Below are 23,696 nucleotides of genomic sequence, written 5' to 3'. Positions count from 1 at the left end.
GAGCAACGTATTCCTGAAAAAACGACATCAAAAAGCGCAGATTGCAGAGAAACCGTTCCGAATAGGCAATGGCAGAAGAACTGGTGAACACAGTAATGAAATGAGACAGAGAAATCAGAACAGTAATTCTCAGGAAAGCTACGACGCAACTCAACTATTTTTTTCTGGTGTAATTTTTTTACGAGTGAGAGACAACAGTTTAGTTAAAGAAGATATAGTTTCTTTCTTTACATTTCCTCATGATGTGGCCGATATTTCAATAATTAGAGTCTGCTTGAGCTGTGGATGCACAATCTTGGCAAAGTCTGATCAGCAGCAGCAACCAATTCTTCTGCTACACCCTGGGTATGTGGCAAAGATAAAATTCCTGAACTTATCAAAGAACCCACTTGAGCGCCAATGTTGGTACCTATCAGGAGGGGATAGCTACATTTCATAGAACAAGACATGGGCCTCTGCAGCACCGAGAAGTTTTAGGTGTGCAATGAATGTCATTGCTCGCTACTTTGATCACTTCCATAAGCAACTCAGTGCCAAAATGAGGATCATGAAATGACCTCGTTTTGGAAGTAAATGGAAACAGGATTTAGAAATCAAAGATTAATTTGTAACATGAGGAGGTACCCATTCTGGGAACCCAACAGTACATTCACTAATTGCATATGGTCGAACTCACGTTCTGCAATAAAACAGGAGGCTTCGAAAGCTAAGATATAACGCTTATTTACCTGTTGAAGCACTCTGCATAGGTAAACAATATATGAACGTTATCATTTACGCTTGTCAAAATCCAGATTATTATTTTAAAGGCATTGGTGCTTTTCGTTCATATCAGAATCGTGTATTTTTGTGGGTATAGGTTCACGAGTCGATTTACATGTTATGAGAGCTAAAATATCTGAAATAACTCATCGGAGACCACTCCCTCCGTCTGAGGTCTACTAACTGCACCGTCGATAAATCCTCCAGTGATCGACGAAATCAATAACCAGACTTCTTCATGTTCCACCATACCATGCAAAATGGAGCACCGGAGGCCTGTAGTCCCTACGACTTGCCTCTTTTTGAAGGAACTGTGGCTATTGAAATGGACAATGAAATGGCCAAGCATAGGATCTGGGAAGAAGTCAGACTACCGCTGTCAATAGAATATAAAAGTCAGGGCAATGATAACTGCCAAATTTCTTAGGCCTTAACATCCCACACGCATGGGATCTACCAATGAAGGTTCCCCCAGTACTCCGAGAGCGATACTCTCTTTCACAACAGTCATAAGTTACATCTCATAGAGACCATGCTTGCTCTCTATGATCGGTAACTTTGCAGAGATCTCATACAATTTGATAACGAATCGAGCCCGGAGAGATATTTTTTACCAACTCAGTTAAACAGCCTTTTGCTATCCTTAGGTCTTTCGTTTCGTTATGCTCCTGGCTGAATAAGTAAAGTAAAAACGCACTGATTCGGTGCCACCCTACTACAAAATGCATCCTCATTGTTGGTATAATCACCATCGTCCCCAAACAAGATAAAAAAGACCCGAGTTCGAATTCCTTCAATATCTAGAGGAATTTTTATCGGCCTTTTGAACAATATGGCTTAGTTAGTTGATCTCAGGAGAGAGTAGAATGGTTTTTTTTCTTAGGAAACTCGTGTTTTTCATTCATTAAATAACAATTTACTGATATACTGCATACGGTGCAGTATGGCCTGAGTTGCTGATGTCCCTAAAACCCTATAAAAATAACAGCAGCCTTATTAACTATCACCATACCCCAAAGGTGAACCAGTAAACGAGGTAAACCAAAAAAACATAAAAATTCTTTACTCAGGAAACAGCTGAATTGGGATAGCTGTAACATATAATTTATGAGCTACCATATTCAATAATAACTTCTATATAGCATGCAAACAGCAACAATCCAATAAGCGGTTGTTGTTGTTGTTTAGATTAAAAGAAAAGTTAAATGTCGGATGTAAATTGTGGGTATTCTATAGTCGGGTCGCCTATTTGAGACTGGCTAACTCTGCCACGATATTCCTTTTGTCTAAATGAGATCCAAACAATCGTTTTCAACAGAGATTGAAAAAAATAGCGGTACCAGAGGTTGAATGTTACCACCCGCGACTTCACATAGGAAAAATTACATCAGTTGTTCACTGATGTAATAATAGTGAACAGCTGATATTACATCCAAAATACCACATAACGGGAAAACTGTCTCTGCAAGAATCAGAGTAACTTTAGATATTAACTAAAGTCAACCGATAAACCGCAGCTGAACACAATCTTGCTAAATTCGCTTCTGTTTAGACAGGCAAATTAAGGAAATTTCGCTTGTGACTTGGCAACTATACATCTCTTTTAATTAAGCTTTCGCCTTGCACAATGATAGATAAACGTAAGCAGAAACCTTCCTCTAGGAGAAACTATTGCTCGGATGTCAGCGCTCTGTGAATAAAAGGCTGCAAGCATATTGAATTTCAGACTCATATTTCATATTCACTATGCCAAACTGTGGATTGGGAAACGCTCAGTACGGAAAAGACAATTTACAGAAAGTCTGGAGTTAGTTTGCTACTACGATTCGCTTGCTGTGAGGAATATACTGCATTAGGAAACGAGAAACTCTCTGAGGGACATTTTCCTGGAGACGTTTTCATGTTTTAAAGTTTTATTTGTCACTGGCAAAGGCTACTTTCTATGGTGTATTTCTGTTAATAGTTAATGAAAACTGAACTGTAACTGTTGGTTCCAGTTTCGTCATGGATCGGATGTCCAAGTCTGGAGTGCAGATTTGAGTTTGAATTCAGCTGCTGCACTTATATAAATATTATCTGGGGAAAATTCTCGGGAAGTATTCGTGATTTTGGTTTCTAGAAAATAGGAAAAAAAGGGAAGAGTGTGGATCACGTTAACCTTTTAGAAAGTATATCCTACCGTTTTTAAATTGAAATTAGTTCGATAAACGTAATAGATATCCAACTTTCTCACACTCTTTTTGCTGAATTAAACATTTACGACAAGCAGTTTAAGCATGAAAAAATCGACGAATCATCTGGATGTGTAGCCACTTAATTGGAGTGGATCAGTGGGTTGTCCAATTATTGGATATACAACATGTATGAATTTTTGTAATTTCGTTTTATAAACACGAATACACAAAACGCTTCCTCAAATGAAGATATCATGTTGAAGATCAGATACTCAGCGCTCCCATGTGGAAGAAAGCTGTGGAACGTCTTTAACATATTTTTTTCCTTAACAAAAAGCCCTAGAACTCTATTTATGGCATAAATTAATGCAAATTCTTCTCTGTGGTAAATTGTTTATGAAACTTTAAAGACCATGGAAAGAGACGAAAAAGGTACAAAATCAAAAGGAGATTTCAGAAGACCGGGCATCTTATAGCGTAGAAAGGGGGCAATAAATAGGACGCTAAGCACATCTGCTTCGAAAAATCTGGATTAAAGATACGAAGATTGCTTCCTCTCTGCAATTGATGGTCCGCATAAATAACACACGGGATCGATCAACATGTCCTAAATTACGACGATCGCGTCCTCCAAGAGCTTCTAGTAGTAAAGGAAATGTGATGGGGGAGACAATCACAAGCTGTATTACTCACTAACTCCTCCCCTATGTGAACAATCTCAGTGGGAAAACCAAATGAATCCTGTTATAGAGTTCGCCTAACTCTATGGAATAAAAGAGCATTTTTTGTAGGAAATATTTTAGTGAATTAGTAAATGATCTGTTTGGTTGGGATATATATGTGGTCGATTTGCCTATTTCTGGACAAAAACATGCGAAAATCAACCAATCCTGCTACCAGCAAGGGTTGGTGAATAAAGCGTTAATTTTCATATATTAATATGAATTTGTGCCAGAACGTTTTTCAATTTGAATTTTTAAATTATATCGTTAAACAAATTTAAACAACGGAATGGAGAACAGTAACCAAAATTAATTGCATGGTTAATAACCGATGAAAAATGGCTACTGCAATATGCTTTTCATTATGAAATTGTCAAATGAAATATCCATACGTTTTTAGACTGTTAAATGAATATTCATAGGTTTTTAGCTGCGTACCAAAAGGAAGACTACAAAAGCTAATAACGTTAAATTTTCAGGAGTTTTTCTCCTAATTAAAAGACATCTTATAAGATTAATTGACAAAAAAGAGCAGGAGCATAGAAAATTCTTCATTTTTATCCAAGTTTTCCGTCCGAGATCATTATTGCCATAAATATTAAATTCAAAATTATTAACGTAGGCTCGAAGGCACTCCCTTACTTCTCTTGTCTGTTCTTTCTCTCTTTGCCTCCACGGCGTGCCTTTCTGCAATGTCAGAAGAAGCAGAAGCGCAGTCCGCACCATAACATGACTACAAATTAAGCCATCATTACCACGAGAATATCGATTTTTGATGTACGCTCGCCTAGAAGCTTACTTAATTGTACCTTATGCAATAACTCCACATTGAGCAGAATACCCGCTGCTCAGAAACACCCACCTCTTGTCAGTTAAAAAAAAATTCGCATTCGTGAAGATAATTTAATATCGGTCCATTATTGTAGAAGATAGACTAGTTGGCGAAAATTTATTGTTCGTAATTAATCTAATTTTGAGATTTTCGCTTCAGTGCATCTGTGTTCACTTTGTATTTTAATTTGCGTATGACTCATTATTATCTAACGATTTGCTTCTTCTTCGAAACTTTTTCATTAATATTGAACATATTCGGAGTGAAATAGAAATATGAATTATTTCTAAGTTCACTGAATTAAAATCAAAAAATTTGAATTAAAATTCTACATGAGAAAAATTAAAATATCCAAATTCAGAGAGGTATTTTGCGATTTCCATAGTGCTGTGCCACTGTAAAATTTATTTAAATTGCAATACTTGACTACATTAATTCCAAAGGGATATATTCTTTTGATTTTGATCCTTTTGAAGTCAAATATTGCACCAGTGGAGTGGTGCTTTTTTTTATTTAGAGTAATGCTACCAAACCAGCTTAAAAGGAATGTTTCCACAATACGAGATGCAGACTAAGTAGCAAATCTGGTTTGCTCAAAGCTATGAACAGAAAGAGGCCATGCCCAACATGTACGATGGCTTTTTATAGCTCTAATAACTAGAGGCTTTGGTCCTGAATTGAATTATGCCTGCATCAGTTTCTTTGTTATTTATGGTCATAAGTTCCAGCATGTGTAGCTTGATTGCATTAGTAGCAGGGTTTTAGGGGAATCAGCAACTAAGGCCATATTACTCCGTGTATATTGTCTATAAATTGTGTGTTCTGAGGTTGATTTTATGTTTGCTGGACGAAAAACCCAAGTTTCCGGGAGAAAAAACCATACTACCTTTGGCTAAGACCGACTAATCGAACCACGTTGTGAAAAAGCCCATAAAAAATTCCTCACGTCAATGATGGAATTCCTCAGTTCTTTTCCACCAAGTTTGGGGAGGACGGCGAGCCTACCAAGTGTGTCAACTACGAGGGCTCAGAAAACAGTGAAGAATAAATTAACATTTCATAAGTTCAGATCCTTAAACTAATCGATGGATCAACACATTTAAAGTGATTGTTTAGGTATACATCCATGAAAAATTATAGATACATTTTCCTTTCAAAAGATAAATATTATTATTATTTTGCATCGTTTGGAAAGCAAATTAAAAAAGCGAAATTTGAATTTTATCAATATTTAAATTGCACTCAGCTGGAGCAAAGAAAATCAACCGATTTCTTAAATGGAAGCGCTTCTGCTCACAAATTCCAAGCTCAACAGCTAAGTTAGTCTAGCGAGCACCGAGCGTGTTTCCTAACTTAAAAAAATCATATTTTTCAAGGGCTATTTTCTACGAACTGAAATCAAATAAGTAGAGAAACTTCGTCTCATCTTAAAAAGTAAACGATTTCTAAGTTTAAATAACGAGAAATTAATTGAGTACTTCCAAAATCCACTTACCTCTGTGATCATTCGAAGGGTATGCTCCGCACCATGCGATGTCCTATCACCTTGAATATGCTCTCAGAAGTATGATGATAAAGACAATCGGGCTAGGATGGTTGCAGAAGGCTCCTGAGGGAAGCTTCAGACCGGCGTCATTCTGCATGGCAGATTGTTTTTCCCCTACAATATCAGCAGAGATAAAGTCGCTATTAATCACCCAGTACTGATGTACATCCCTGCGATAGACAGCTACGCTATTATTTAATGTCAACAAAAATGAAAATTCGCATTTTTCCTCTTTCAGAATGCGGAATGCAATTTGCAAAGGAGAAAGAATCGAATCTGAGTATTCAGTGTTTCCTTTAAGTCATTCATCAGTAGTTCGTTAGTGATTATATTACTAAGGCAAAAGAAAAATGGACCTGTCGGTTCAGCCTCTAACTTATCAAATCCGAGAGAACCGGTTTAGTTTTCCGAGTTTAGAGAAAGTTCGTTACTGTGATGGACGATGTTACTTTGTCGATAAAATTCAGAAGCGGCCCTGAATAATGTTCGGCGATAAAGTAATCAATAGAACAATTCGCTGAAATTACTGCTCTCAGAGACTGGACACACGAAATAAAGCGTACGTCTTCTCCCTTTATTTAGAACTGCTATCAGTGATCGAGTTTACTTAATGTGTCTATCTTAAAAGAGGAAAACATGGATATCGCCGTTTTGACTCAGATATATTTACAGGCCATACGTGGCGTGCTTATAAGTGGGTTCATCCGAATGTTGTTTATTATCGATATAAAGAAAGAGAAAAAAAATGCACTCGACTTTAAAGATGCATTTAAATCGCTTAAGGCTCTTATGGCTATTCTGTAACCAATCTTTTAAATAATAGAGCCGTTTTAAGCAAGAATATATCAATCTGTTACTCATGGTGAATACAAATGGATTATAATAAGACAGTGAACATTGAGACCAGACACGCTGCTCTCAAAAAGCGATTATGATGAGAAAAATATTATTTTAAGTTTTATCTAACCTTGGTTATGAATGACCTTGAACAGCTACGCCATTCTAATTCAAAAAACATCGATCTTCCTGCAATACTTTCCTAGCGTCATTCTGGACGTTTTATAATCATTCAAACACATACCGTGACCTTTGGGACTAATGACCCTTTGCTACAGTACATCACTTTTTAAAATTCATGAAGATTGAACGGTAAATTTTGAGTGTCATTTAGTTCTGGTGGGTGTTTGATCATATGGGCAAGCGCCTGAGGAACAGAAATCCAGGACTTACAAGCTAGGGGAAAAGAGTTAAAAGTGGTCCGGGACGAAAACGACAAAGGTTACGATTCAGTCACACGGTCTATGATATATATACGACTTCCGCCAGTAGAAAAAAGGATGTCATTATCTCTTTGTATAAAATGATGGTGAGACCAAATTTAATATATTGTCATCTTACAACAAATGCAAGCTTGTGCAGACTATTTATCAATGAAATTTAAAAACTGGTGTACTGTACTGAAGTATCATTAGTTACAAAGCCAAAGACCAAAAGGTCCAGAACGATGTTAGACAAATATTGCAGGAAGATCGAACAGTTTTTGAATTTGGTGCTCAGCACAAGAGGGCGTTTCAGGATCCTTCAAGTCCAAGGTAATCCAGATATTGATATGGTCTCGTGATTGAAAGGAAGGCGATGATGCTCCGAGAACATGCTTTATTTTGAATTGCTGTGCATCGGCGATCGACGCATAGTTGCTATTTGGTGGTTCTCAATAACAAGCTTTATCAATTATTGGTCTGCTTCAAGACCCAGAATTCAAGGTTCCATCGTTTCAACAAAGTTAGATTATGTGTGTATCGCCAAAATAACTAAGGCTATGAGGTGCCAGTATACTGTGTCTGCAATTGCGTGTTCTTCGGTCGGTTTATTCTTTGCTGGGAAAAAAAACCCGGAATTCCAGGATATAAAGCCATGGAACCCTCGCCTGAGATTGACCAACTCGGCCATGTAATGAAAAGAAAAAATATACTGTATAATAAAAAAGAATATAACATTGCTTCCATCATTTGGCAGGATTCGAAGACAGGTTTTCCCACCAGGTGTGGGAGGACGGTATACTCTGTGCTACCAGCGTGGACGTGCGTTTCAACAGGCCACTATGGTGGGTATTCTAGATTAAAACTGAAACAGAAGAAGAGAAATTTTCTGAATGTATTTCTGTTATAAATTCCGCAAAGTCCAGGCTTCAACCCATTAAATTCCTTTATGTATTTAGCTGGCATGTAAGGGTTTAATTCTTGAAGATTGGATTTCTGTCTAAAACGTATTCCCAGAAAGTTCACTTCTTGAGACTATGATATCCAAGCAGGAACTCACTGTGAGGAGTCATTTTTATGCTTTCCGAGAAAATTACGTAGTTGGATTTCTGGACTTCGATAATTTTTGATCAAAGATAGCCTTTTCAGAAAAGAAATGCTGAAAAGTATGGATATGAAGTGTTTACTCTTCGTTTCGGTTAAAGAATGCTGTAAAGAATTTCCAATTAGTATTTAATAATTTATTACCTGGTGAGGTTCTTTAGACGATTCCAATATACGCATTAAGCAGACTTGTGGAAATATACGCGATCTAAACTGATTTATGGCATCTTTTAAGTAAGGTACAAATTATGTATGTCTTTCAAGAGAATAAAAGAAAGAGAAAGTTGCATCGTACTCGCCTGCCCATTCTGTTTCTTACTACAGCAATCCACAAGCAACTAATCGAACAGACATTAAGGTAGCGGATAAATTATCGAAAATGTAACGCAAAGCTGTGTATCCAACTGCGGACAGGAAATCGTTGGTTCAGCGAATGTTTCTGTATTTCACCTCATTGCACACTTAAATTGGCACATATTTCAAATGGTCAGCATAGCGAAAAACTGTATCGATAAAACTCCAATTTTTGCTTATCTGGGAAAACAAGAATATTTCTTTTTCACGGATAACTAACAAATACAAAGCCGATAAACGGAAAGTAAGAAGAGAATAACAGAGAGAATTTCACTATATGAGAAGTAATGTTTGGACGAGTAGATCTAAGCTATTCAAATTGATATACACAAAGCAGTTCGAAAACCTTCAAGGCCACACACTTTTTAACTTTGAAAAGGGAAAGCGTTTCACGGTCAGCCTCTTCTTCTCCATATCATTCACTTCCGTGACGCTGGCATGAACTACTTCCTCGACTGTCACGGCTCGGCATGTAGCCGAGATATGTCAAAATCTTCAAGTGCAGCTCTGTTGGCTTCAGTGTGCAAAATCGCATTGAATTCTCCCACCAGTTTCTCAACGTTGGCGAGTGCCCGTGGTAGCTGGTTTCACTAGATTTTATACATCATCAGTACGAAGTATATGCTGAGAAAAAAGTGACATAAATTCCATCCTGAGAGCAAACCTGGCAGAGAGCGTGAAAAGAAATCTTTTTGATTTCTTGCCGAAGCCTCTAGTCGGAAAAAATCTTTTTCCACGAACTTACAGATGAACGTGTACTGATTTCTTTAAACCTGTAATTTCTCTAATTGTTTCTCTGATTTTATTAATGATATGATCTTCAGACGTAGGGAGAAACAAAACAGACTTGAGCAGATACAAGTTTTAGACTTTATAACGGAAATGAAAATGGAATCCGAAACATTGTCATTAATTTTACAAAATTAAATCTATATTTTGAATCTAATGGGTGTAGATTAATCCGTAATTTTAACCTTGAAAAGGGAACGCGTTTCATGGTCAATAAGCGTATTAAAAATACGCTTAAAAACGAAAAACCAACTCCGTGCTCGATATAAATTCCTCTGACCTAATAGTCGTGCCGGAGTATAAAAAAAAGACATATTTTAACCACTAAAATAAAATGAAATCTCCCTTCTCGTACGAAGGCAGTTCACTGCTGTAACAAACAAACAGTTACCGTTATTTTTCGATGTTTTCTAGACACTTATCACATCAGTCCACCATACCTCTGATGCAATACGTGAAGAACATATTTGGTTGTGCCTTAAGGCATGTACGCACTGAGCCTTTCATCTGTTAATCATTTGAAAATCGGCCTGCGTCCGATTTTATTTGAGCGGTCCGATCAGGAAACAGAGGTTGTAATCCGTCTCTTTTTTTGAACTAGAGTATTAACTCGAGCAATGTTGTCCTCAGGCCAAGGTCTTCGACAACCACATTTGTTCTGCCACTTCTAAACGATTGAATCCACTCCTACACCTTTCTTCGCGTATTCCAGTTCACTTCCCTAATAGCTAGTTAACAGTCTGTGTTTCAACTGAGTGTATTTCTCAATACATTCAATTGCGCGCTTAACAGGCGCTTTATGGATTAGACAGTAAGAAGAAAGCAGAAAAAAATTAGGTGTCTCAGCGCAAACTGAACAATCCATCCATTTTTATTTTATTTTATTTCAGTTATATCCAGATCACTATGTTGTATTTTTAAGTTGAGTGTGTTCCTTCTACAGTCAGTCTCCTAATTCGGGATCACGTATCCTTTTGTCTGTGTGTTCACAGACCGATCTGCAGGTTGTGCGAGAAGAAAAACAAGGAATAACTCACGGAGAGAACCCCGCTAACTTCGTCTGATATAGGCTAACTACAGTTCCGATTATCCCTGAAGAGACCTAAAGAATTCCTCCAATCACAGAGGAAAATTTAACCCAAACGTCAAACCTGTACAAAAGTTGGGTGCAGCCAAGTTTCACCTTTGCAAATCTAACTGAAATCGTGCAAATTGCAGTAATGTTGTATGCGGAGATGAAATACACCCTATACAACATTACTAATTGCGCTGAAGAAGAATGGATTTGCTTCCTTCTTCTTGTGAAGAAGGAGCAAATCCATTATTCTGCTCCATTGCCTTAGATCTGCTCCATTCTTCTTCAGAATGGAGCAGATCTAAGGCAATTCCATTCTTCTTCAGAAAAATGGGTTTCAGTTCATTCCACCAGTCATTTATGAGTGTTTCCAGCTGTCGGGAGTAACCTTTCATTACTGTCTACAATCTCTTCTACCAGATGCTCATTTTCAGAAACAGATGAACTAATTTGCATATTTCAGAAATGGCATGCTTTAGCAATACTTTTCACGGAAAATTCCTTGTACATCATGCCAATTTCACTGACTTGTATCAAATAACTTGCAAATTACAGCAATTTTATCATTTACACCTTAACTTTTTTCCACTGATATATAAAAATATAAGAATCGTTGTAAACCAAAGAAGAATCATTGCATTTGTAACCCAAAATATTTTCGCACACTTTCAAAAAAATATATTTACAGTAGCTCAACGGATATTAACGTTAAGTGAAAGTCACTTCAGAGAAATGGTCATGATTGATCAAAAATCTTATCAAAAATTCTATCAAGAAATAGTTTACTTTCTCACGGCGACACGAACCTCATAAAGCATTTCCATCATGGAAATAAGTAACATTTCTCCGCCATCGATTTCAAGCAAACACTATCATCTCCAAGTACTCTCTGGTCCCTATTTATAATATTTGATGAAGAATTGCCTATCACCTGACATACCCAGAAATTCTCAATTTTCCTCTTCGTTTCCTTCTTCCTCGCTTCTGTGGTCTTGTTTAAAGTTGTGTTCACGGGTGATATACTGGAAATTTAAGTTTGCGCCCCACACAATAACCTTTTCATCAATATTTGCAACGTTAGGCAGAGGCTACGGTGACCTGAATCTCGCAGAAGCTATTTCAAGTTTCCTCTTAGGGGAGTCGTCTTCAAAAGGACTTACGTAAAAAAAGGGGTTCCGCCGAACAATCCCTAATTTCCATAAACAGTTAATCGTCTGTCAGGAAGCTCGTGTTTTTCATGGATAAATATCTTTCATCTTTTCAATATTTTGGTCGAATAGAATATTATTTTCAATGAATGATTTTCAACAAAATTTTCATTCGACGTCTAGAAAGTGGGAAGCTGCGCAGTTATCCATCAATTTCAGATTTCTTGGTAAAGAAGGATAAAAACTAGATCCCCTAAGCGTCCATCTCACAACACGAACACTGTATGTTGAATTATTATTTTTGGATTAATATTTTATCAACCAAAGGGCAATGAACAGAAAGGGGTATCAAGAAAGATAACCAGCAGCCAAAAGGCTCACAGAGCACTAAACTGCGCTAATCATAATAACTGGCTTGAGTCGTTAGGGCGAAACCGAATTGGGTTGACATGACGTGTGCAATTTTGCAGAAAGTTAAACGAATATCGGAAGTTGCTTCGCACGGCTCGAGTTCATTATTAGATTGCCAGAGACCACTGTTTGATCGAAGCTTTCCAGACTGCATCACAGTTAAGGGCATATACAGTGCCCGATGGTAATTTAAGGTTGTCTTCTTCTAACTTTTTTTTCTTTCCAAAACATAAATTAAACTTAAGTATATGTTCATTTTTGAACCTTTGTGTATGTGCTAATTTTTATTCCAAACCCCAACTGAATAGTACTGCGGTTTAATATTGAATAAGTAATACTAAGAAGATAAAGCTTTTAAAAGAACAAAGAGAGTATAAACAGTTCTCAGACAGAGAATAAAAGGACAGAGTTCAAACCGAATAGAAATAAAGGGAAATAATACACACGAGATTTAAAAGTTCAATTTTGTGAGGAGAGGAAATAAATTCATGGATTATTATTCTGCAGAAATTCAACTTGCTCACTACTACCATTAATATCGTCCTAAGTAATATAAAGAGGTGTGGTATGAGGATAAAGATATGAGGTTAAATAATAAAATCTCTCGATTGGTGTAATTATTATAAGCCAATCTTAAATACGAATCAAAGAATTTCATCGTTCTTCAATAACATAAACTGAAGCGATTTCATTTGATCTTTATAATTTGTTGACTTTTAAAAGTTGTTCTCAAATTAGTGCCACAAAAAATCCTTGTAAATTCTGACTGGCTAAGCAGAAACTTCCTGAATATGGAATCTCCAGAAAAAAATAAATAAGTATGCTTTGTTTATTTTCTTTTTACTTTTTGAAATAGAATTATCATTTCCACAGTGTTACGTTCACATCTGTTCCTTACTTTCAAATCGAATTTTCTCTATAGAAATCATCATAGAATCAAAAAACACTGCAGGGTACTTCAACGAAGTACTTCTGGGCATCTGCGTATTAAATTTTGAGTTAAGAATTTCCACGGACTTCGCAAATGCATAAAAAGTTAGTTTTCAGATACGCATAGAACAAAAATTAAATTTTTAAACAATATCATTCTAAATTTCCATACAAGGTCTTGAATTACCGTTGCAACCGAACATCCAGTTTCTTCAGTAAATTGATTTTTCTCCTTTAGCATTATGGAATAAAGAACAGTGTTTGCCAAGCATCGATAATCCTATCTTATAAAGGAGATGGCCATAGTTTTCTCTGCTTCCGTATTCTATGCATTTGTATTTGCAGAAGACTGGCCTTCCGGTACATTATCTAGCAGAACTGTGATATATATATAATGGACTCCCTGTCTTTCTTTAGCAATCCATCAGGATGTATGTCCCTGTAGGCGGTCACACTGAAAGGTTACGTAGAAGTCTTTCATCAATAACGCACATGGACCTTAGCCAGAGGTTAATACCTGGAGGGAGCTTCCACAACAAGGGGGGAATAGAATGCCTTATACTGATTGCAGTCGACGACTAGTAATATCTTTTTATCCGTGGCTAGAAAAAGAAAATAATTTTTGGAAATAGAATACTCTTCTAGTCATAGTTTTTTGAATAATAAATGCTTTTACTCACGACCCTATACATTTTATACGTAGATATATTCGTGAATTATCATTCAGCATATATATTATAACCATAATAACAAACTGCTCATGGAAATACATCTACTAGCGAACAGATACATCAGTTAGATGTCCGATAAAAGTAATACGCCAAGCAATCCATCACTTGACTTTAGAAACAATAAAAACTTCTGAACACGCTATTTTCAGATTTTTTAAGCATTCTTTGTCTATGATAGATATTTGGAAAATTCACGTTCGATACTGAGGAGGTACAACACTTAGAGGGCAGTTGTATCCATTAGCGCAGACGGCAAAATAACCTAACGGTCCTTTCAGTTCTGAGCCAACTGGAAAACACAGGTATAGCGTCGTTTGAAAGGAGGAGTTTTGTTATCGATGCAATACAATCGATCACTCATGGCAGACGTGTTCGTTGAACTAAATGCGACGAAAGGCGATATTGGCAAGAGCAGTGGCAATTGACGCCGGTACAAATCATTTGTAGCAATAAGCGTTCCTAATAGCTTTGTTTGGGGAAAAGCATACGTTGCACAATTGCTGCTCGATTTGAAAATTCCGAATAAGGCAATGACATTAAAAGGTGTAAACGGCCGAAGTAAAAGAAAAAAGTAAGATAAGAATTGGGAGTGGAAAGGACAACCTCGCTTACAAAATCAGTTCTATTAATGCCCTGATAAATTTTGACTGCAAAGATAGTTTGGGACTGATTTTAGGCGAATTTCGGGCAACTCAAGTCTTGAGCACTCATTGTATTGTGTCAGTAAAGTGCGTGCGTTCGAATACAGACTTTCCCGTTTGCAGAATGAATAAAAAACCTCGAGATAATCCTCAACAGAACTCAAGTCTTTGCCCGAAATTGACTAAGCGGCGCTGTTTGAAGAAGCCTCAAAAGAAACTTCGTGTCATAGCGGGGATCGAACTCAGATCTCTTCAAATTATGACGATTGATGGCCACTTCTTTCACAGAAGTCGATAAATCTGGAATGTATTGCATAATTGCACTTCTGCCAAGCAAGTCTTCGATTTCTTAGAATAAGACTTGATTTCTGAGTCAGTCAAATTGAATTATTTGCAATATACACAAAAAATGCAAGGTAACACTACAAAAGCTTATCACCATGCTACCCTCGCCTGAGACCGACTAACTCGGCCACGCTGTGAAAACGACCCATCAAAATTCCTCCCGTCTTCGAAGGAATTCGAATTCAGGTCTTTTCCACCCGGTGTGGGGAGGATGGCGATCCTGCCAACTGTGCTACCCATGCGGGCTCACTGAAGACTGAACGCGAGTACTCCGCACTCAGATTTGTGCGTATTCGAGAACAAATACCTTTATCCACACGTCTACCTAATCTGCTATAATATCTCTTTTTAATTGTTGAGCATCAACAGAATAGATGAATCCGCTATACATTTAAAAGTCTAAGACTGCCAGAACAGATGTTTTTTAAGATTAGTGGCATCTCGTTAGCTTGTCCGTGGTCTCGATTAACAAACTGATGGAAATTGGGGATGGAATTTGGATGGATATCACATTATTGCTTCTAGAGTAGCCATAAGAAATTTTCTCCCAATATTAATTTATCCAGGTATTATGGAATTTACAACAAACGGATTTTTATTTTTGCATTTACCTTGGGAACCTAGAAACGAAGCTCTCTAATGGTAAAAAATAATCTAAAAATAACTCGTATATCGTTTTAATATAATTACATACGTGGATTATAAAATTATACGATTAGATAACACAAGGTTATATATGAACGAATGAGAAAACTCACCTTTCAGGACATGAACAAAGACACTGGAGGCCTCAGCATTTGCGGGATAGCAAGTGTAATTCCCCGTGTTGTTCGGTTTTGCACCCGTTATCTGTAGGCGACTTATAGCCGTGTCATCATCCGCTTTCTGCAACGATATCTTTCCGAGTTTGAAATCATAATTGATCATGCGATCATTGTGGTACCAGAAAACGAAATTGGGGACTTCAGCACTCTGACTTATTATGCATGTGAGATTGATGTCGTTTCCAACTTCCACAAACAGGTTGTTTCCTCCCACAATTTTTGAGGTAGGGACTAAAAATTGAAAGTATATTTTCAAAAGGAATTACAAAACACATAGAATGAAATATAAGGATTAGTCACAGATGTATAATTCAAATGATAGAAGCAACTTTTATTATATGTGTGAAAATAAAGTTCCCGTTCACAGAATATCCTCAAGTATAAGACCAAAATGTTCGCAAATCGAAGAGGATATTCCATCCATTGTAGTGCTCGTGATTTTGCTGGTTTGTGTTTTTACTTATCAATGCTTTTAAGAAGTAATTTTGAAGACAGTATTTCTATACTATTAATCACTGTACACAACGTCCTGAGTTTTAATAAGAGTTTATACTAGTAAATAAGAAGAAATCCATGCATTTCTCTCCTAAGCAGTTGATTTTATGAAAGTATTGGACTTTCTCGAAGTCCTTTTCCCAAGAGCAATTCAAGGGAAAATCAGCAAGAACATAACAAGATATCTAATTGAATATCATGAAGTCTCCTTAAAAATACTGAATACGCGTAAGCAGAAACAAAGGTAATAAAGCTGCCTATTTAAGAAGATCAAAGCGTTTCTATTCTTTATTGACTGATCTTCAAAAGGCCCCTGTTCATCAATATTCCTTTAAACCTTAAAAACACTTCAGGTTTAACTAAAATACATCCTGTACTAAGAGCAAACAGAATAATTTGGAAGTCAGTTGAAAAAGAAAACGATAATCCTTGCTTTTAATTTTCTGGATTAAGAATTTCTGAACTTCGGTGAATTAAAGGTCAATCAGAATGGATTCTGGTTTTCTTCAGAAGAGAACGTCAAATTTCGATCTAAAAAAATAAGAAATAGGAAAAATAAGAGGTTTTAAACGTAGCCAATATGTGTAGATGTACTCTAACAGTTGCCAAGGTTCAGAACTAAAATGAAATTTAAAAATTCTGGATTCAACATGCCATCAAAACAAAGGCTTCAGCAGAACTAAATGAATTCCCATTTTCTACTAAAAAATGAATTTTTATCGCCTCAAAGGCTTGATAACAATCATTTATAATGCATTTGTATAACAATTCCCATCTATCGTACATAATTCATAGATTGCATGAACGCGAGAAATGGTCCCACTTCTGACCTGTCACGGAGGCATCACCTAGATTATTGTTTACGAATAATTGATGCTTTCTAATGCAAACACAATTTAATTACAAGCTCTGTACATGTCGTTCGAGGTCTTCAAATATTCATTTTCCGTTTCAATTTATAAGATGTTTATATAATGCAAATCTTGGATGAAGTACGACTTCATATTAAGGATTATTACTTACATTCGTTATTTTCTTTCGTAATTAAACAGGCAATTGCGATTGTCCCTAATTAATCACTGCGCATTAAATAATAAACTAACCTTCGCTGTTGTCCCAACACGCTGCTTTGAGGAATCGCTACATAATATAATGCATTCTGCTGTGGAATGTCCACTAATAACAGAAGGCTGTTTAATATTCCTAATTCCATGTCCCAGTGCTTTCTACATACTGATCAAAATTTCATGGAGCCAAAACATGGAACTGTAACTGGAAAGACTATAAAAGATGAATCCGGTTATATTTTTTCCCCATCAGTTCGCCTACAGCTGATGGATTGTGAAGCATTGTCTGAAGTTTGTGTACATGAACAATATGACGCAATTAGGTCAAAACAAATATAGGGTTAGTGAAATCAGCAAAATACACCACACGTACACGGCGAGTGTGAAAAGTAACGAGCTAAAAATTCTAAAAAAACATTCGGGAAAAGAAGTTATTATGAAAATTATTCAAAACAGTTTATCGGGGACTCTAGACACGTCTTACATTTTTCTTATAATCGATAAAAGCATTCGTGAAATTCCTCCGAAGTGATCTCCTTGATATTGGTTGGCCACATTCTTTTGGTTTCTATGAAATCGTTTCCCTTTCATGTTCATTTTTAACTTTGGAAAGAAACTCAGCCAAAGCCAAATTGGTGAATGGGAGGGGATGGATCTCAGTAACCCCTATCTGTGAAATAAATCCTTGAACAATTAACAAGGAATGTGCAGGTGCACTGTATAGCAACAAAAAGCAGTTATTTTTCTCATGAAAGTCAGGTTTGCCTCGTCGGATTCCTGCAACAATTTTTTCATTACTTCTAAATACTATTGTTCCAAAGAGTTCTGTGGGTCAGACCAGACTTTCAATCCCCTCCTTTTCACGAGATTTGGCCCAGGCTAACATTTTTTTCTCTTTCCGAAGTTAAACTGAAGATGAAAGGGGACGATTTCATATCATTCAAAAGAGACGGGCCATCTCAAGGAGAAGTTTGCTTTTCTTTTAGAATGTTTTATCATTAAGTTTCAGTCACACTCTGTATTCTCGTAATGTAATTAAATCATTAAGCTCATTTGATATCATTGTAATAATATTTATTGCTAGAAATTACTTATTTTTTACAATTAAAAGAGCATTTATGGAGAGCGGTAATGTAGAACAAATAATCATGTGGTCAATTAGCGAAATGTTAAAACTAATTTCTTACCTACTACTTTGAGATGAATATAATGGCTGACAATGGGATCTGAATTTATCTGGCATTCGTATAAACCCTCGTCCCGAATTTGGGGATATTTTATTTGAAGAGCCCAGTCTTTTGAGTATTGGTTATGAATGGTTTGAAACCTACTGTCACTGGTGTAAGTGTACACGCCAACTGTTAGCAGATGGAAATCTCGTAGACGAATCCAAGATACCTAAAAGAGAAAAAATAAATAAGATATAGAAATGCGCTACTAAATTTATGCAGATGTACGCAGAAGCCATTGACCAGGATGACTCATTCTTCCACCAATTTTGGGAGAATGTACCAGTCGAAGGCCACTGAGTATATATATTTGTACAACAGACTAATACCACAACACGCCTACGTCGCTGAAAATATGAGCGTAGGCGTCCAAGTCAACGCCCCTAGATGACTCCATATTTCTAATAAATATAATCTACTAGACTGGACATTCGAATATTGAGAAAAGATTATTCATAAACGCAATATTCTATTCCAGAGTAGCCTCGGCTTCCTCCATATAACGGGGCTCAGAGTGTAAATTCAAGAGCTATTATAGAGGATATACACTTGGTCATGGTTAGCCCATACGCCACTTTCTGTTTTTCTGAAATTAAGTTAAAACTACATATAAGATTAAAAATTATCTTAAGATATTTTGCCTTCTCCGAGAGGGAGGGTGGCTGGCTGGTTGAATCCCTCATGGTACGAAATGTAAGGTAGTGAACGCCTACGTAGTATTATGGATCAGAAATATTTCATTAATTACGTTAAAGTAATGTATCCGTGTAAACGAATACCTTTTTGTAATTATATCGCACCTGGAATTCATATGAAATATTATTTTATATTTTTTTCCACTGCTTCATATTTTTTTACTGAAGCCTTATGTGCCTTGAATTCTCACCAAACGTTTCGGTATTTGTGAAGATCAAACCCTTCATAAGTATGGAATGTAAGAAAATCATACCAAAACCGTAAATGGATATAAAATAAGCCATCTACATTCTACCAACGTGACACGAAGTAACTATTGGACGTGATTCACCAAGGGCAGATAAAAGGCTCTTTTTTTTTTTGGTTTCCTGTAGCTTTAAAAAGGCATTTGCACAAGAACGTGTTCCTTGAACAAACTCTTAAACCACCAGCCATTATCATGTAATAAAAGAGAGGTTACAGTTGACCTCGTACCACACTACGACTTAGCGACGCCGACACGAATGCCATAAAGCTGTTGGAAGAAATGCAGTTTCCCAGAAATCCTTTACAAGAACGGTAAGATTCCATCTGTTCTTCAATGACAACACATCACACACGCCTTTGGAAAGCGATATATTGGAGAGGAAAACATATTATATGGAACTTCTGCAATGTGTATTCAGGGGAGCACGAGAAATATGACAACACACGAGGATGACTTTTAAACCTAATCGGGCGGTTAAAATAATTCCATGGAGAATTGCAGTATCTGTATGCAGTACTCAGTTTGAAAATAGATACCGGAACGCGCGTTTCGGTAAATTCGAAGAATCATCACGATTCCTGGTATTACCAATAATGCGCTGGATATTTCTTGTTATCGAACTGAAACCAAGGTCTTCTGTCCCCTCTTAAGATCTGTTTGTGCGATATAGAGCAAATCGAGGATGTTATTAATGCTCAGAATACGTTTTAGTGAAATGCTAAACAAAACAAACATTTTTGTTTTTCATCCCAATATCTGAAGTGTTGCTTGCTTTTAAGGAAATAGCCCGTTATCTTAAGACGCCGAGATAAACAGCTGATTACCTTCCTCCCCAAACCCAAGTTGTAACAAATGTCAATATTTATCCTTCAGGTAAATTTCTCTCACCAAATATAATGCTACAGCTTCAGTTTAAAACTGATTAATGATAGCTATTGTCGAATACATTCCGACATAGCAAACTGCAAGTTACTGCCACGTATCACGAAAAACGGGCGTGGTTTCCTTGCACTTTGTTGGTCGTTTTCAAACTACTGCATCAATATCCTTCCTTTTTGGATGATTTCCGTACCGTCAGGTACATAATTCATGATTACCAACGAAGAAAGGCTACATCAGTTCTTTTCACATTCGTGCCGGGTGCAATGGATCAAAAATAATCTATTCAACTTCAAGTTGCTCCTTTTGATAAATGAAAACATGTCACGTAAATATACGAACTGTTTATAAGTTAAAGAAACATTTTTTTTCTTCATATTTGTGTTTGTAATATTTCAGTATTTTCGAATTGTAGCTTTTTAAATTTCCTCCAGCGGAACGTCGATGGATTGTTGCCTTATTATGTGTACGTTTTGGTTTTATTTATTTATTTTTTCTCATACTCTGCACATTATGAACAGTTATGAATGGAACTGAAGAAACATCCAGATTTGTTATCTGCGAAATGGAGGTATTCGTCGCATTCTTGGGCTCCTTTAATTCACAGATAACAAATTTCATGAGTTTTTCAAAAATAAAATGCGCTATTCTTATTTATTAGATGAAAATGCAACAATGGATGAATCGTAGATTCTGATTACAATTATTTTTTGACTATATATTTAAATTGTTGACAAATAATAATGAATATTTATTAATAAAATTAGAACTTTCTCTGTTATGTTAGTGATTTTATCATTTCATTGTCATTACATTGTAATTTTTATTAATAACTCGAAATGAAGTTGAAGAAAAAGATTTTTCTACTCTTTAGTATCATTTACATTTTGCCGGAAATTCTTGAAGGTATCATACACTTTGGATGAGCCAAAATATTTTATTTTGTTGGTTCACTTTTGTATACAACAACAAAAAATCCAAATAGGCAGTACTCCTGCGATATGTTTTACAAAATGGCTTCGTACATGATTCATGTCATCTTTAGACTTTCAAAGTTGTATTCCAAGTCTAGTTCCATGTCTATTAGGGAATAAAACAATTTGTGGAACGCGAAGGACGAGGGTAATGATACTCAAAGCAATTCTGACGCAATTTAGGGACAAATCGAAAATGTTCAGTCTGGCAAGAGATGCAGAAACTCTTGGTGTAAACTGTTATCGCGAGACTGATGTCCTTCAGTGATTACAAAAGACATTTGTACTCCTTTACCTGACCAATAAACGGGAAAGCAATCTGAGTAAATATCCAATGGAAATTGCTTTAGAATAATTGTCTTTTCTTTTTCTGAATATATCGAATACTATTCAGATGAAGGGTAGTAAAGTTTTTCAGTCAGCGTGTGTGCATCTTAAGATGATCCCATGGATAACTGAACGTCAAGACATATTTGGGTAGGCGTAAAACTTTACAATCACATCTGGGATTTGCTCTGTGAAAAATCATCCAGCTGGGAGCTCATGGGAGATAAGCAATCATTCATTATTCAATTTTATGATTGAAATGTAAATCTCGGTTCTTAGTAATGCTGGACAGAGAAAAAGAGTAGAAATTGTTAAAGAAAAATCCGCTTTGCTGGAAGCTAAAAAAAATAATCGATTAAAACTTGAAAAAAAAACCCAGCGCTATGCCCAGAGAATATCAGAAAAAGGTATTCTCATTAAATAAATTGAGTTCTTAGATCTTCTTTAATTATGGGTTGAATACTACTGGCCATGAGTCGCCATTATACTGAATGTATAATTGTGTGAATTCTTCAGCAGGTCTGCTGTGTGGATGAAAAACTACGCAACCTTCGAAAATTTTTTTGCAGTGTGTATAAAAATTCCTCTCGTCATTGATAAGATTCCAACTCGGGCCTTTTCCAGCAGATGTGGGTATGAGGTGATCATAACCGCTGTGCTATCTACGAGGGCAGATTATTAAGTTCCGTATTCCTGTTTTCTTTTAAAATTTCTAAGATTAAATTTCGATTTAGATCACAGAGATCGGTCTGCTTCCACTGAAGAGCGAGGTCAGGTATTCCACCTCGGGCTTATCTTCAACCTAGAGACAAATACCATTCCGTCCTGCTTAAGTTGCTAATATATTTTAAATTTCTACATCATCACCTGAAATGGAAAAATCCGCTATATATTTAAAAATCAGAGACATCGCCAGGACAGATGTTTCTATGTTTACTGGCGTCTCATAATCTGGTAGATAGTCGCTATTAGCGAATGTATTCCAAGGTGTGAATAATATATTTCGAATAAGCGTAAAATCAAGGGGTTTATGGAGATAAAAGTTCCCTTTAAACACATAATAACCGCCATGTGTACCTTCAAGTACATCTTCATTAAAAGCCTAATTTCTTCAATGAGATGACACAGTTTTGAAGTTTTTTTTAATAAAAGGATAAAATGTACTTCCTATTTATGAAAAATTAAGATATACGAAGGACAAGTATCACATATTTTCTTCACTTTTAATGAAATTATTAAGTTATGTGTGATATAATTATACCCCGGAAAACCAGATACAGCGAGCAAATTATACCTCAGGCACCTATCTCTTTCTTGACATCAATTATTCCTTTGCCTGCTCATACAATCATTTGTTTCAGCACAGAGATATTCGATCTTTTAAAAGGTAAGAAATAGGTTTGTATCAGAGAGAACTATGCGTGTTAAGCAGTGGCAAACAACTAATTATTGTAATTTTAATTTATGAGAGGCCTTAGATACTTGATTTTGAAACATTAGGACTGTTCTAATGAGGAGCACTTAGCGGCGAAATTTAAGCAATACTTAAAGTACCTTCGTCATTTTAAATGAAGAATCTGGTAGCGCGCTTTAATGGGCTTCCATTTGAATAGAGAATTTAGAATGTCTTCTTCTTGTCTTTCGTTGGCCATTAAACATCACTTTAAACGTGATACAGGCAAACAATCAACAAAGAAGTCTGGAGTAGTCAGTGTCTTTCTCTTAAGGAGATTACTCCGTATGAAGGGATTCAGTTCACCACTTTATTCAATCCGCATGAAAAGATTATCTTTGCCGAAGATAATTAAGTATAATGAAAAAAGAAAGCAACTCATTTGTTATCGTAATCATTTCCGTGGTAATGAAAATAGGCAACTAATTAGAGGGTGGTATTATTTAACACTGGCGGTTTATAAATTAAAATATCCGTAATTTATAGAAAGATATTTATCCCAGAAGAATAGTAAAGAATTTTCAATTAATTCCGAGGAAACAAAAGTTCTATATAGAAAAGGATATCTGGTATATTAAGATATTCATCGCAATGTGGAAAAAAACATGAATATTTTTATCAGATAGTAATCTACACACAGTGTCAAAAGTCAAAGAAGTTACACATTTTTTAAAGACATATT

General features: G+C 36.2%; 1 protein-coding gene across 1 annotated transcript in view; it reads right to left on the bottom strand.

Moving 5' to 3' along the window:
- LOC150083314 (zwei Ig domain protein zig-8-like) overlaps positions 1-23,696 on the bottom strand; it is a 151,858-nt gene that overhangs the window by 4,445 nt on the left and 123,717 nt on the right. The window contains exons 3-5 of the mRNA XM_090377970.1: positions 18,397-18,607; positions 15,582-15,878; positions 5,986-6,150 (exon numbers count right to left, since the gene is read on the bottom strand). Coding sequence (XP_090234096.1) covers positions 6,032-6,150; positions 15,582-15,878; positions 18,397-18,607 — 627 coding nt within the window. The 3' untranslated portion in view covers positions 5,986-6,031. The remainder of the gene's footprint in view (positions 1-5,985; positions 6,151-15,581; positions 15,879-18,396; positions 18,608-23,696) is intronic.

Source organism: Mastigoproctus giganteus, chromosome 7, assembly GCF_048544385.1.
Source record: "Mastigoproctus giganteus isolate SK-2022 chromosome 7, ASM4854438v1, whole genome shotgun sequence".
NCBI classification, from domain to species: domain Eukaryota; kingdom Metazoa; phylum Arthropoda; class Arachnida; order Uropygi; family Thelyphonidae; genus Mastigoproctus; species Mastigoproctus giganteus.
The sequence above is the reverse complement of the archived record's forward strand: the minus strand, read 5'-3'. Positions and strand labels throughout refer to the sequence as shown.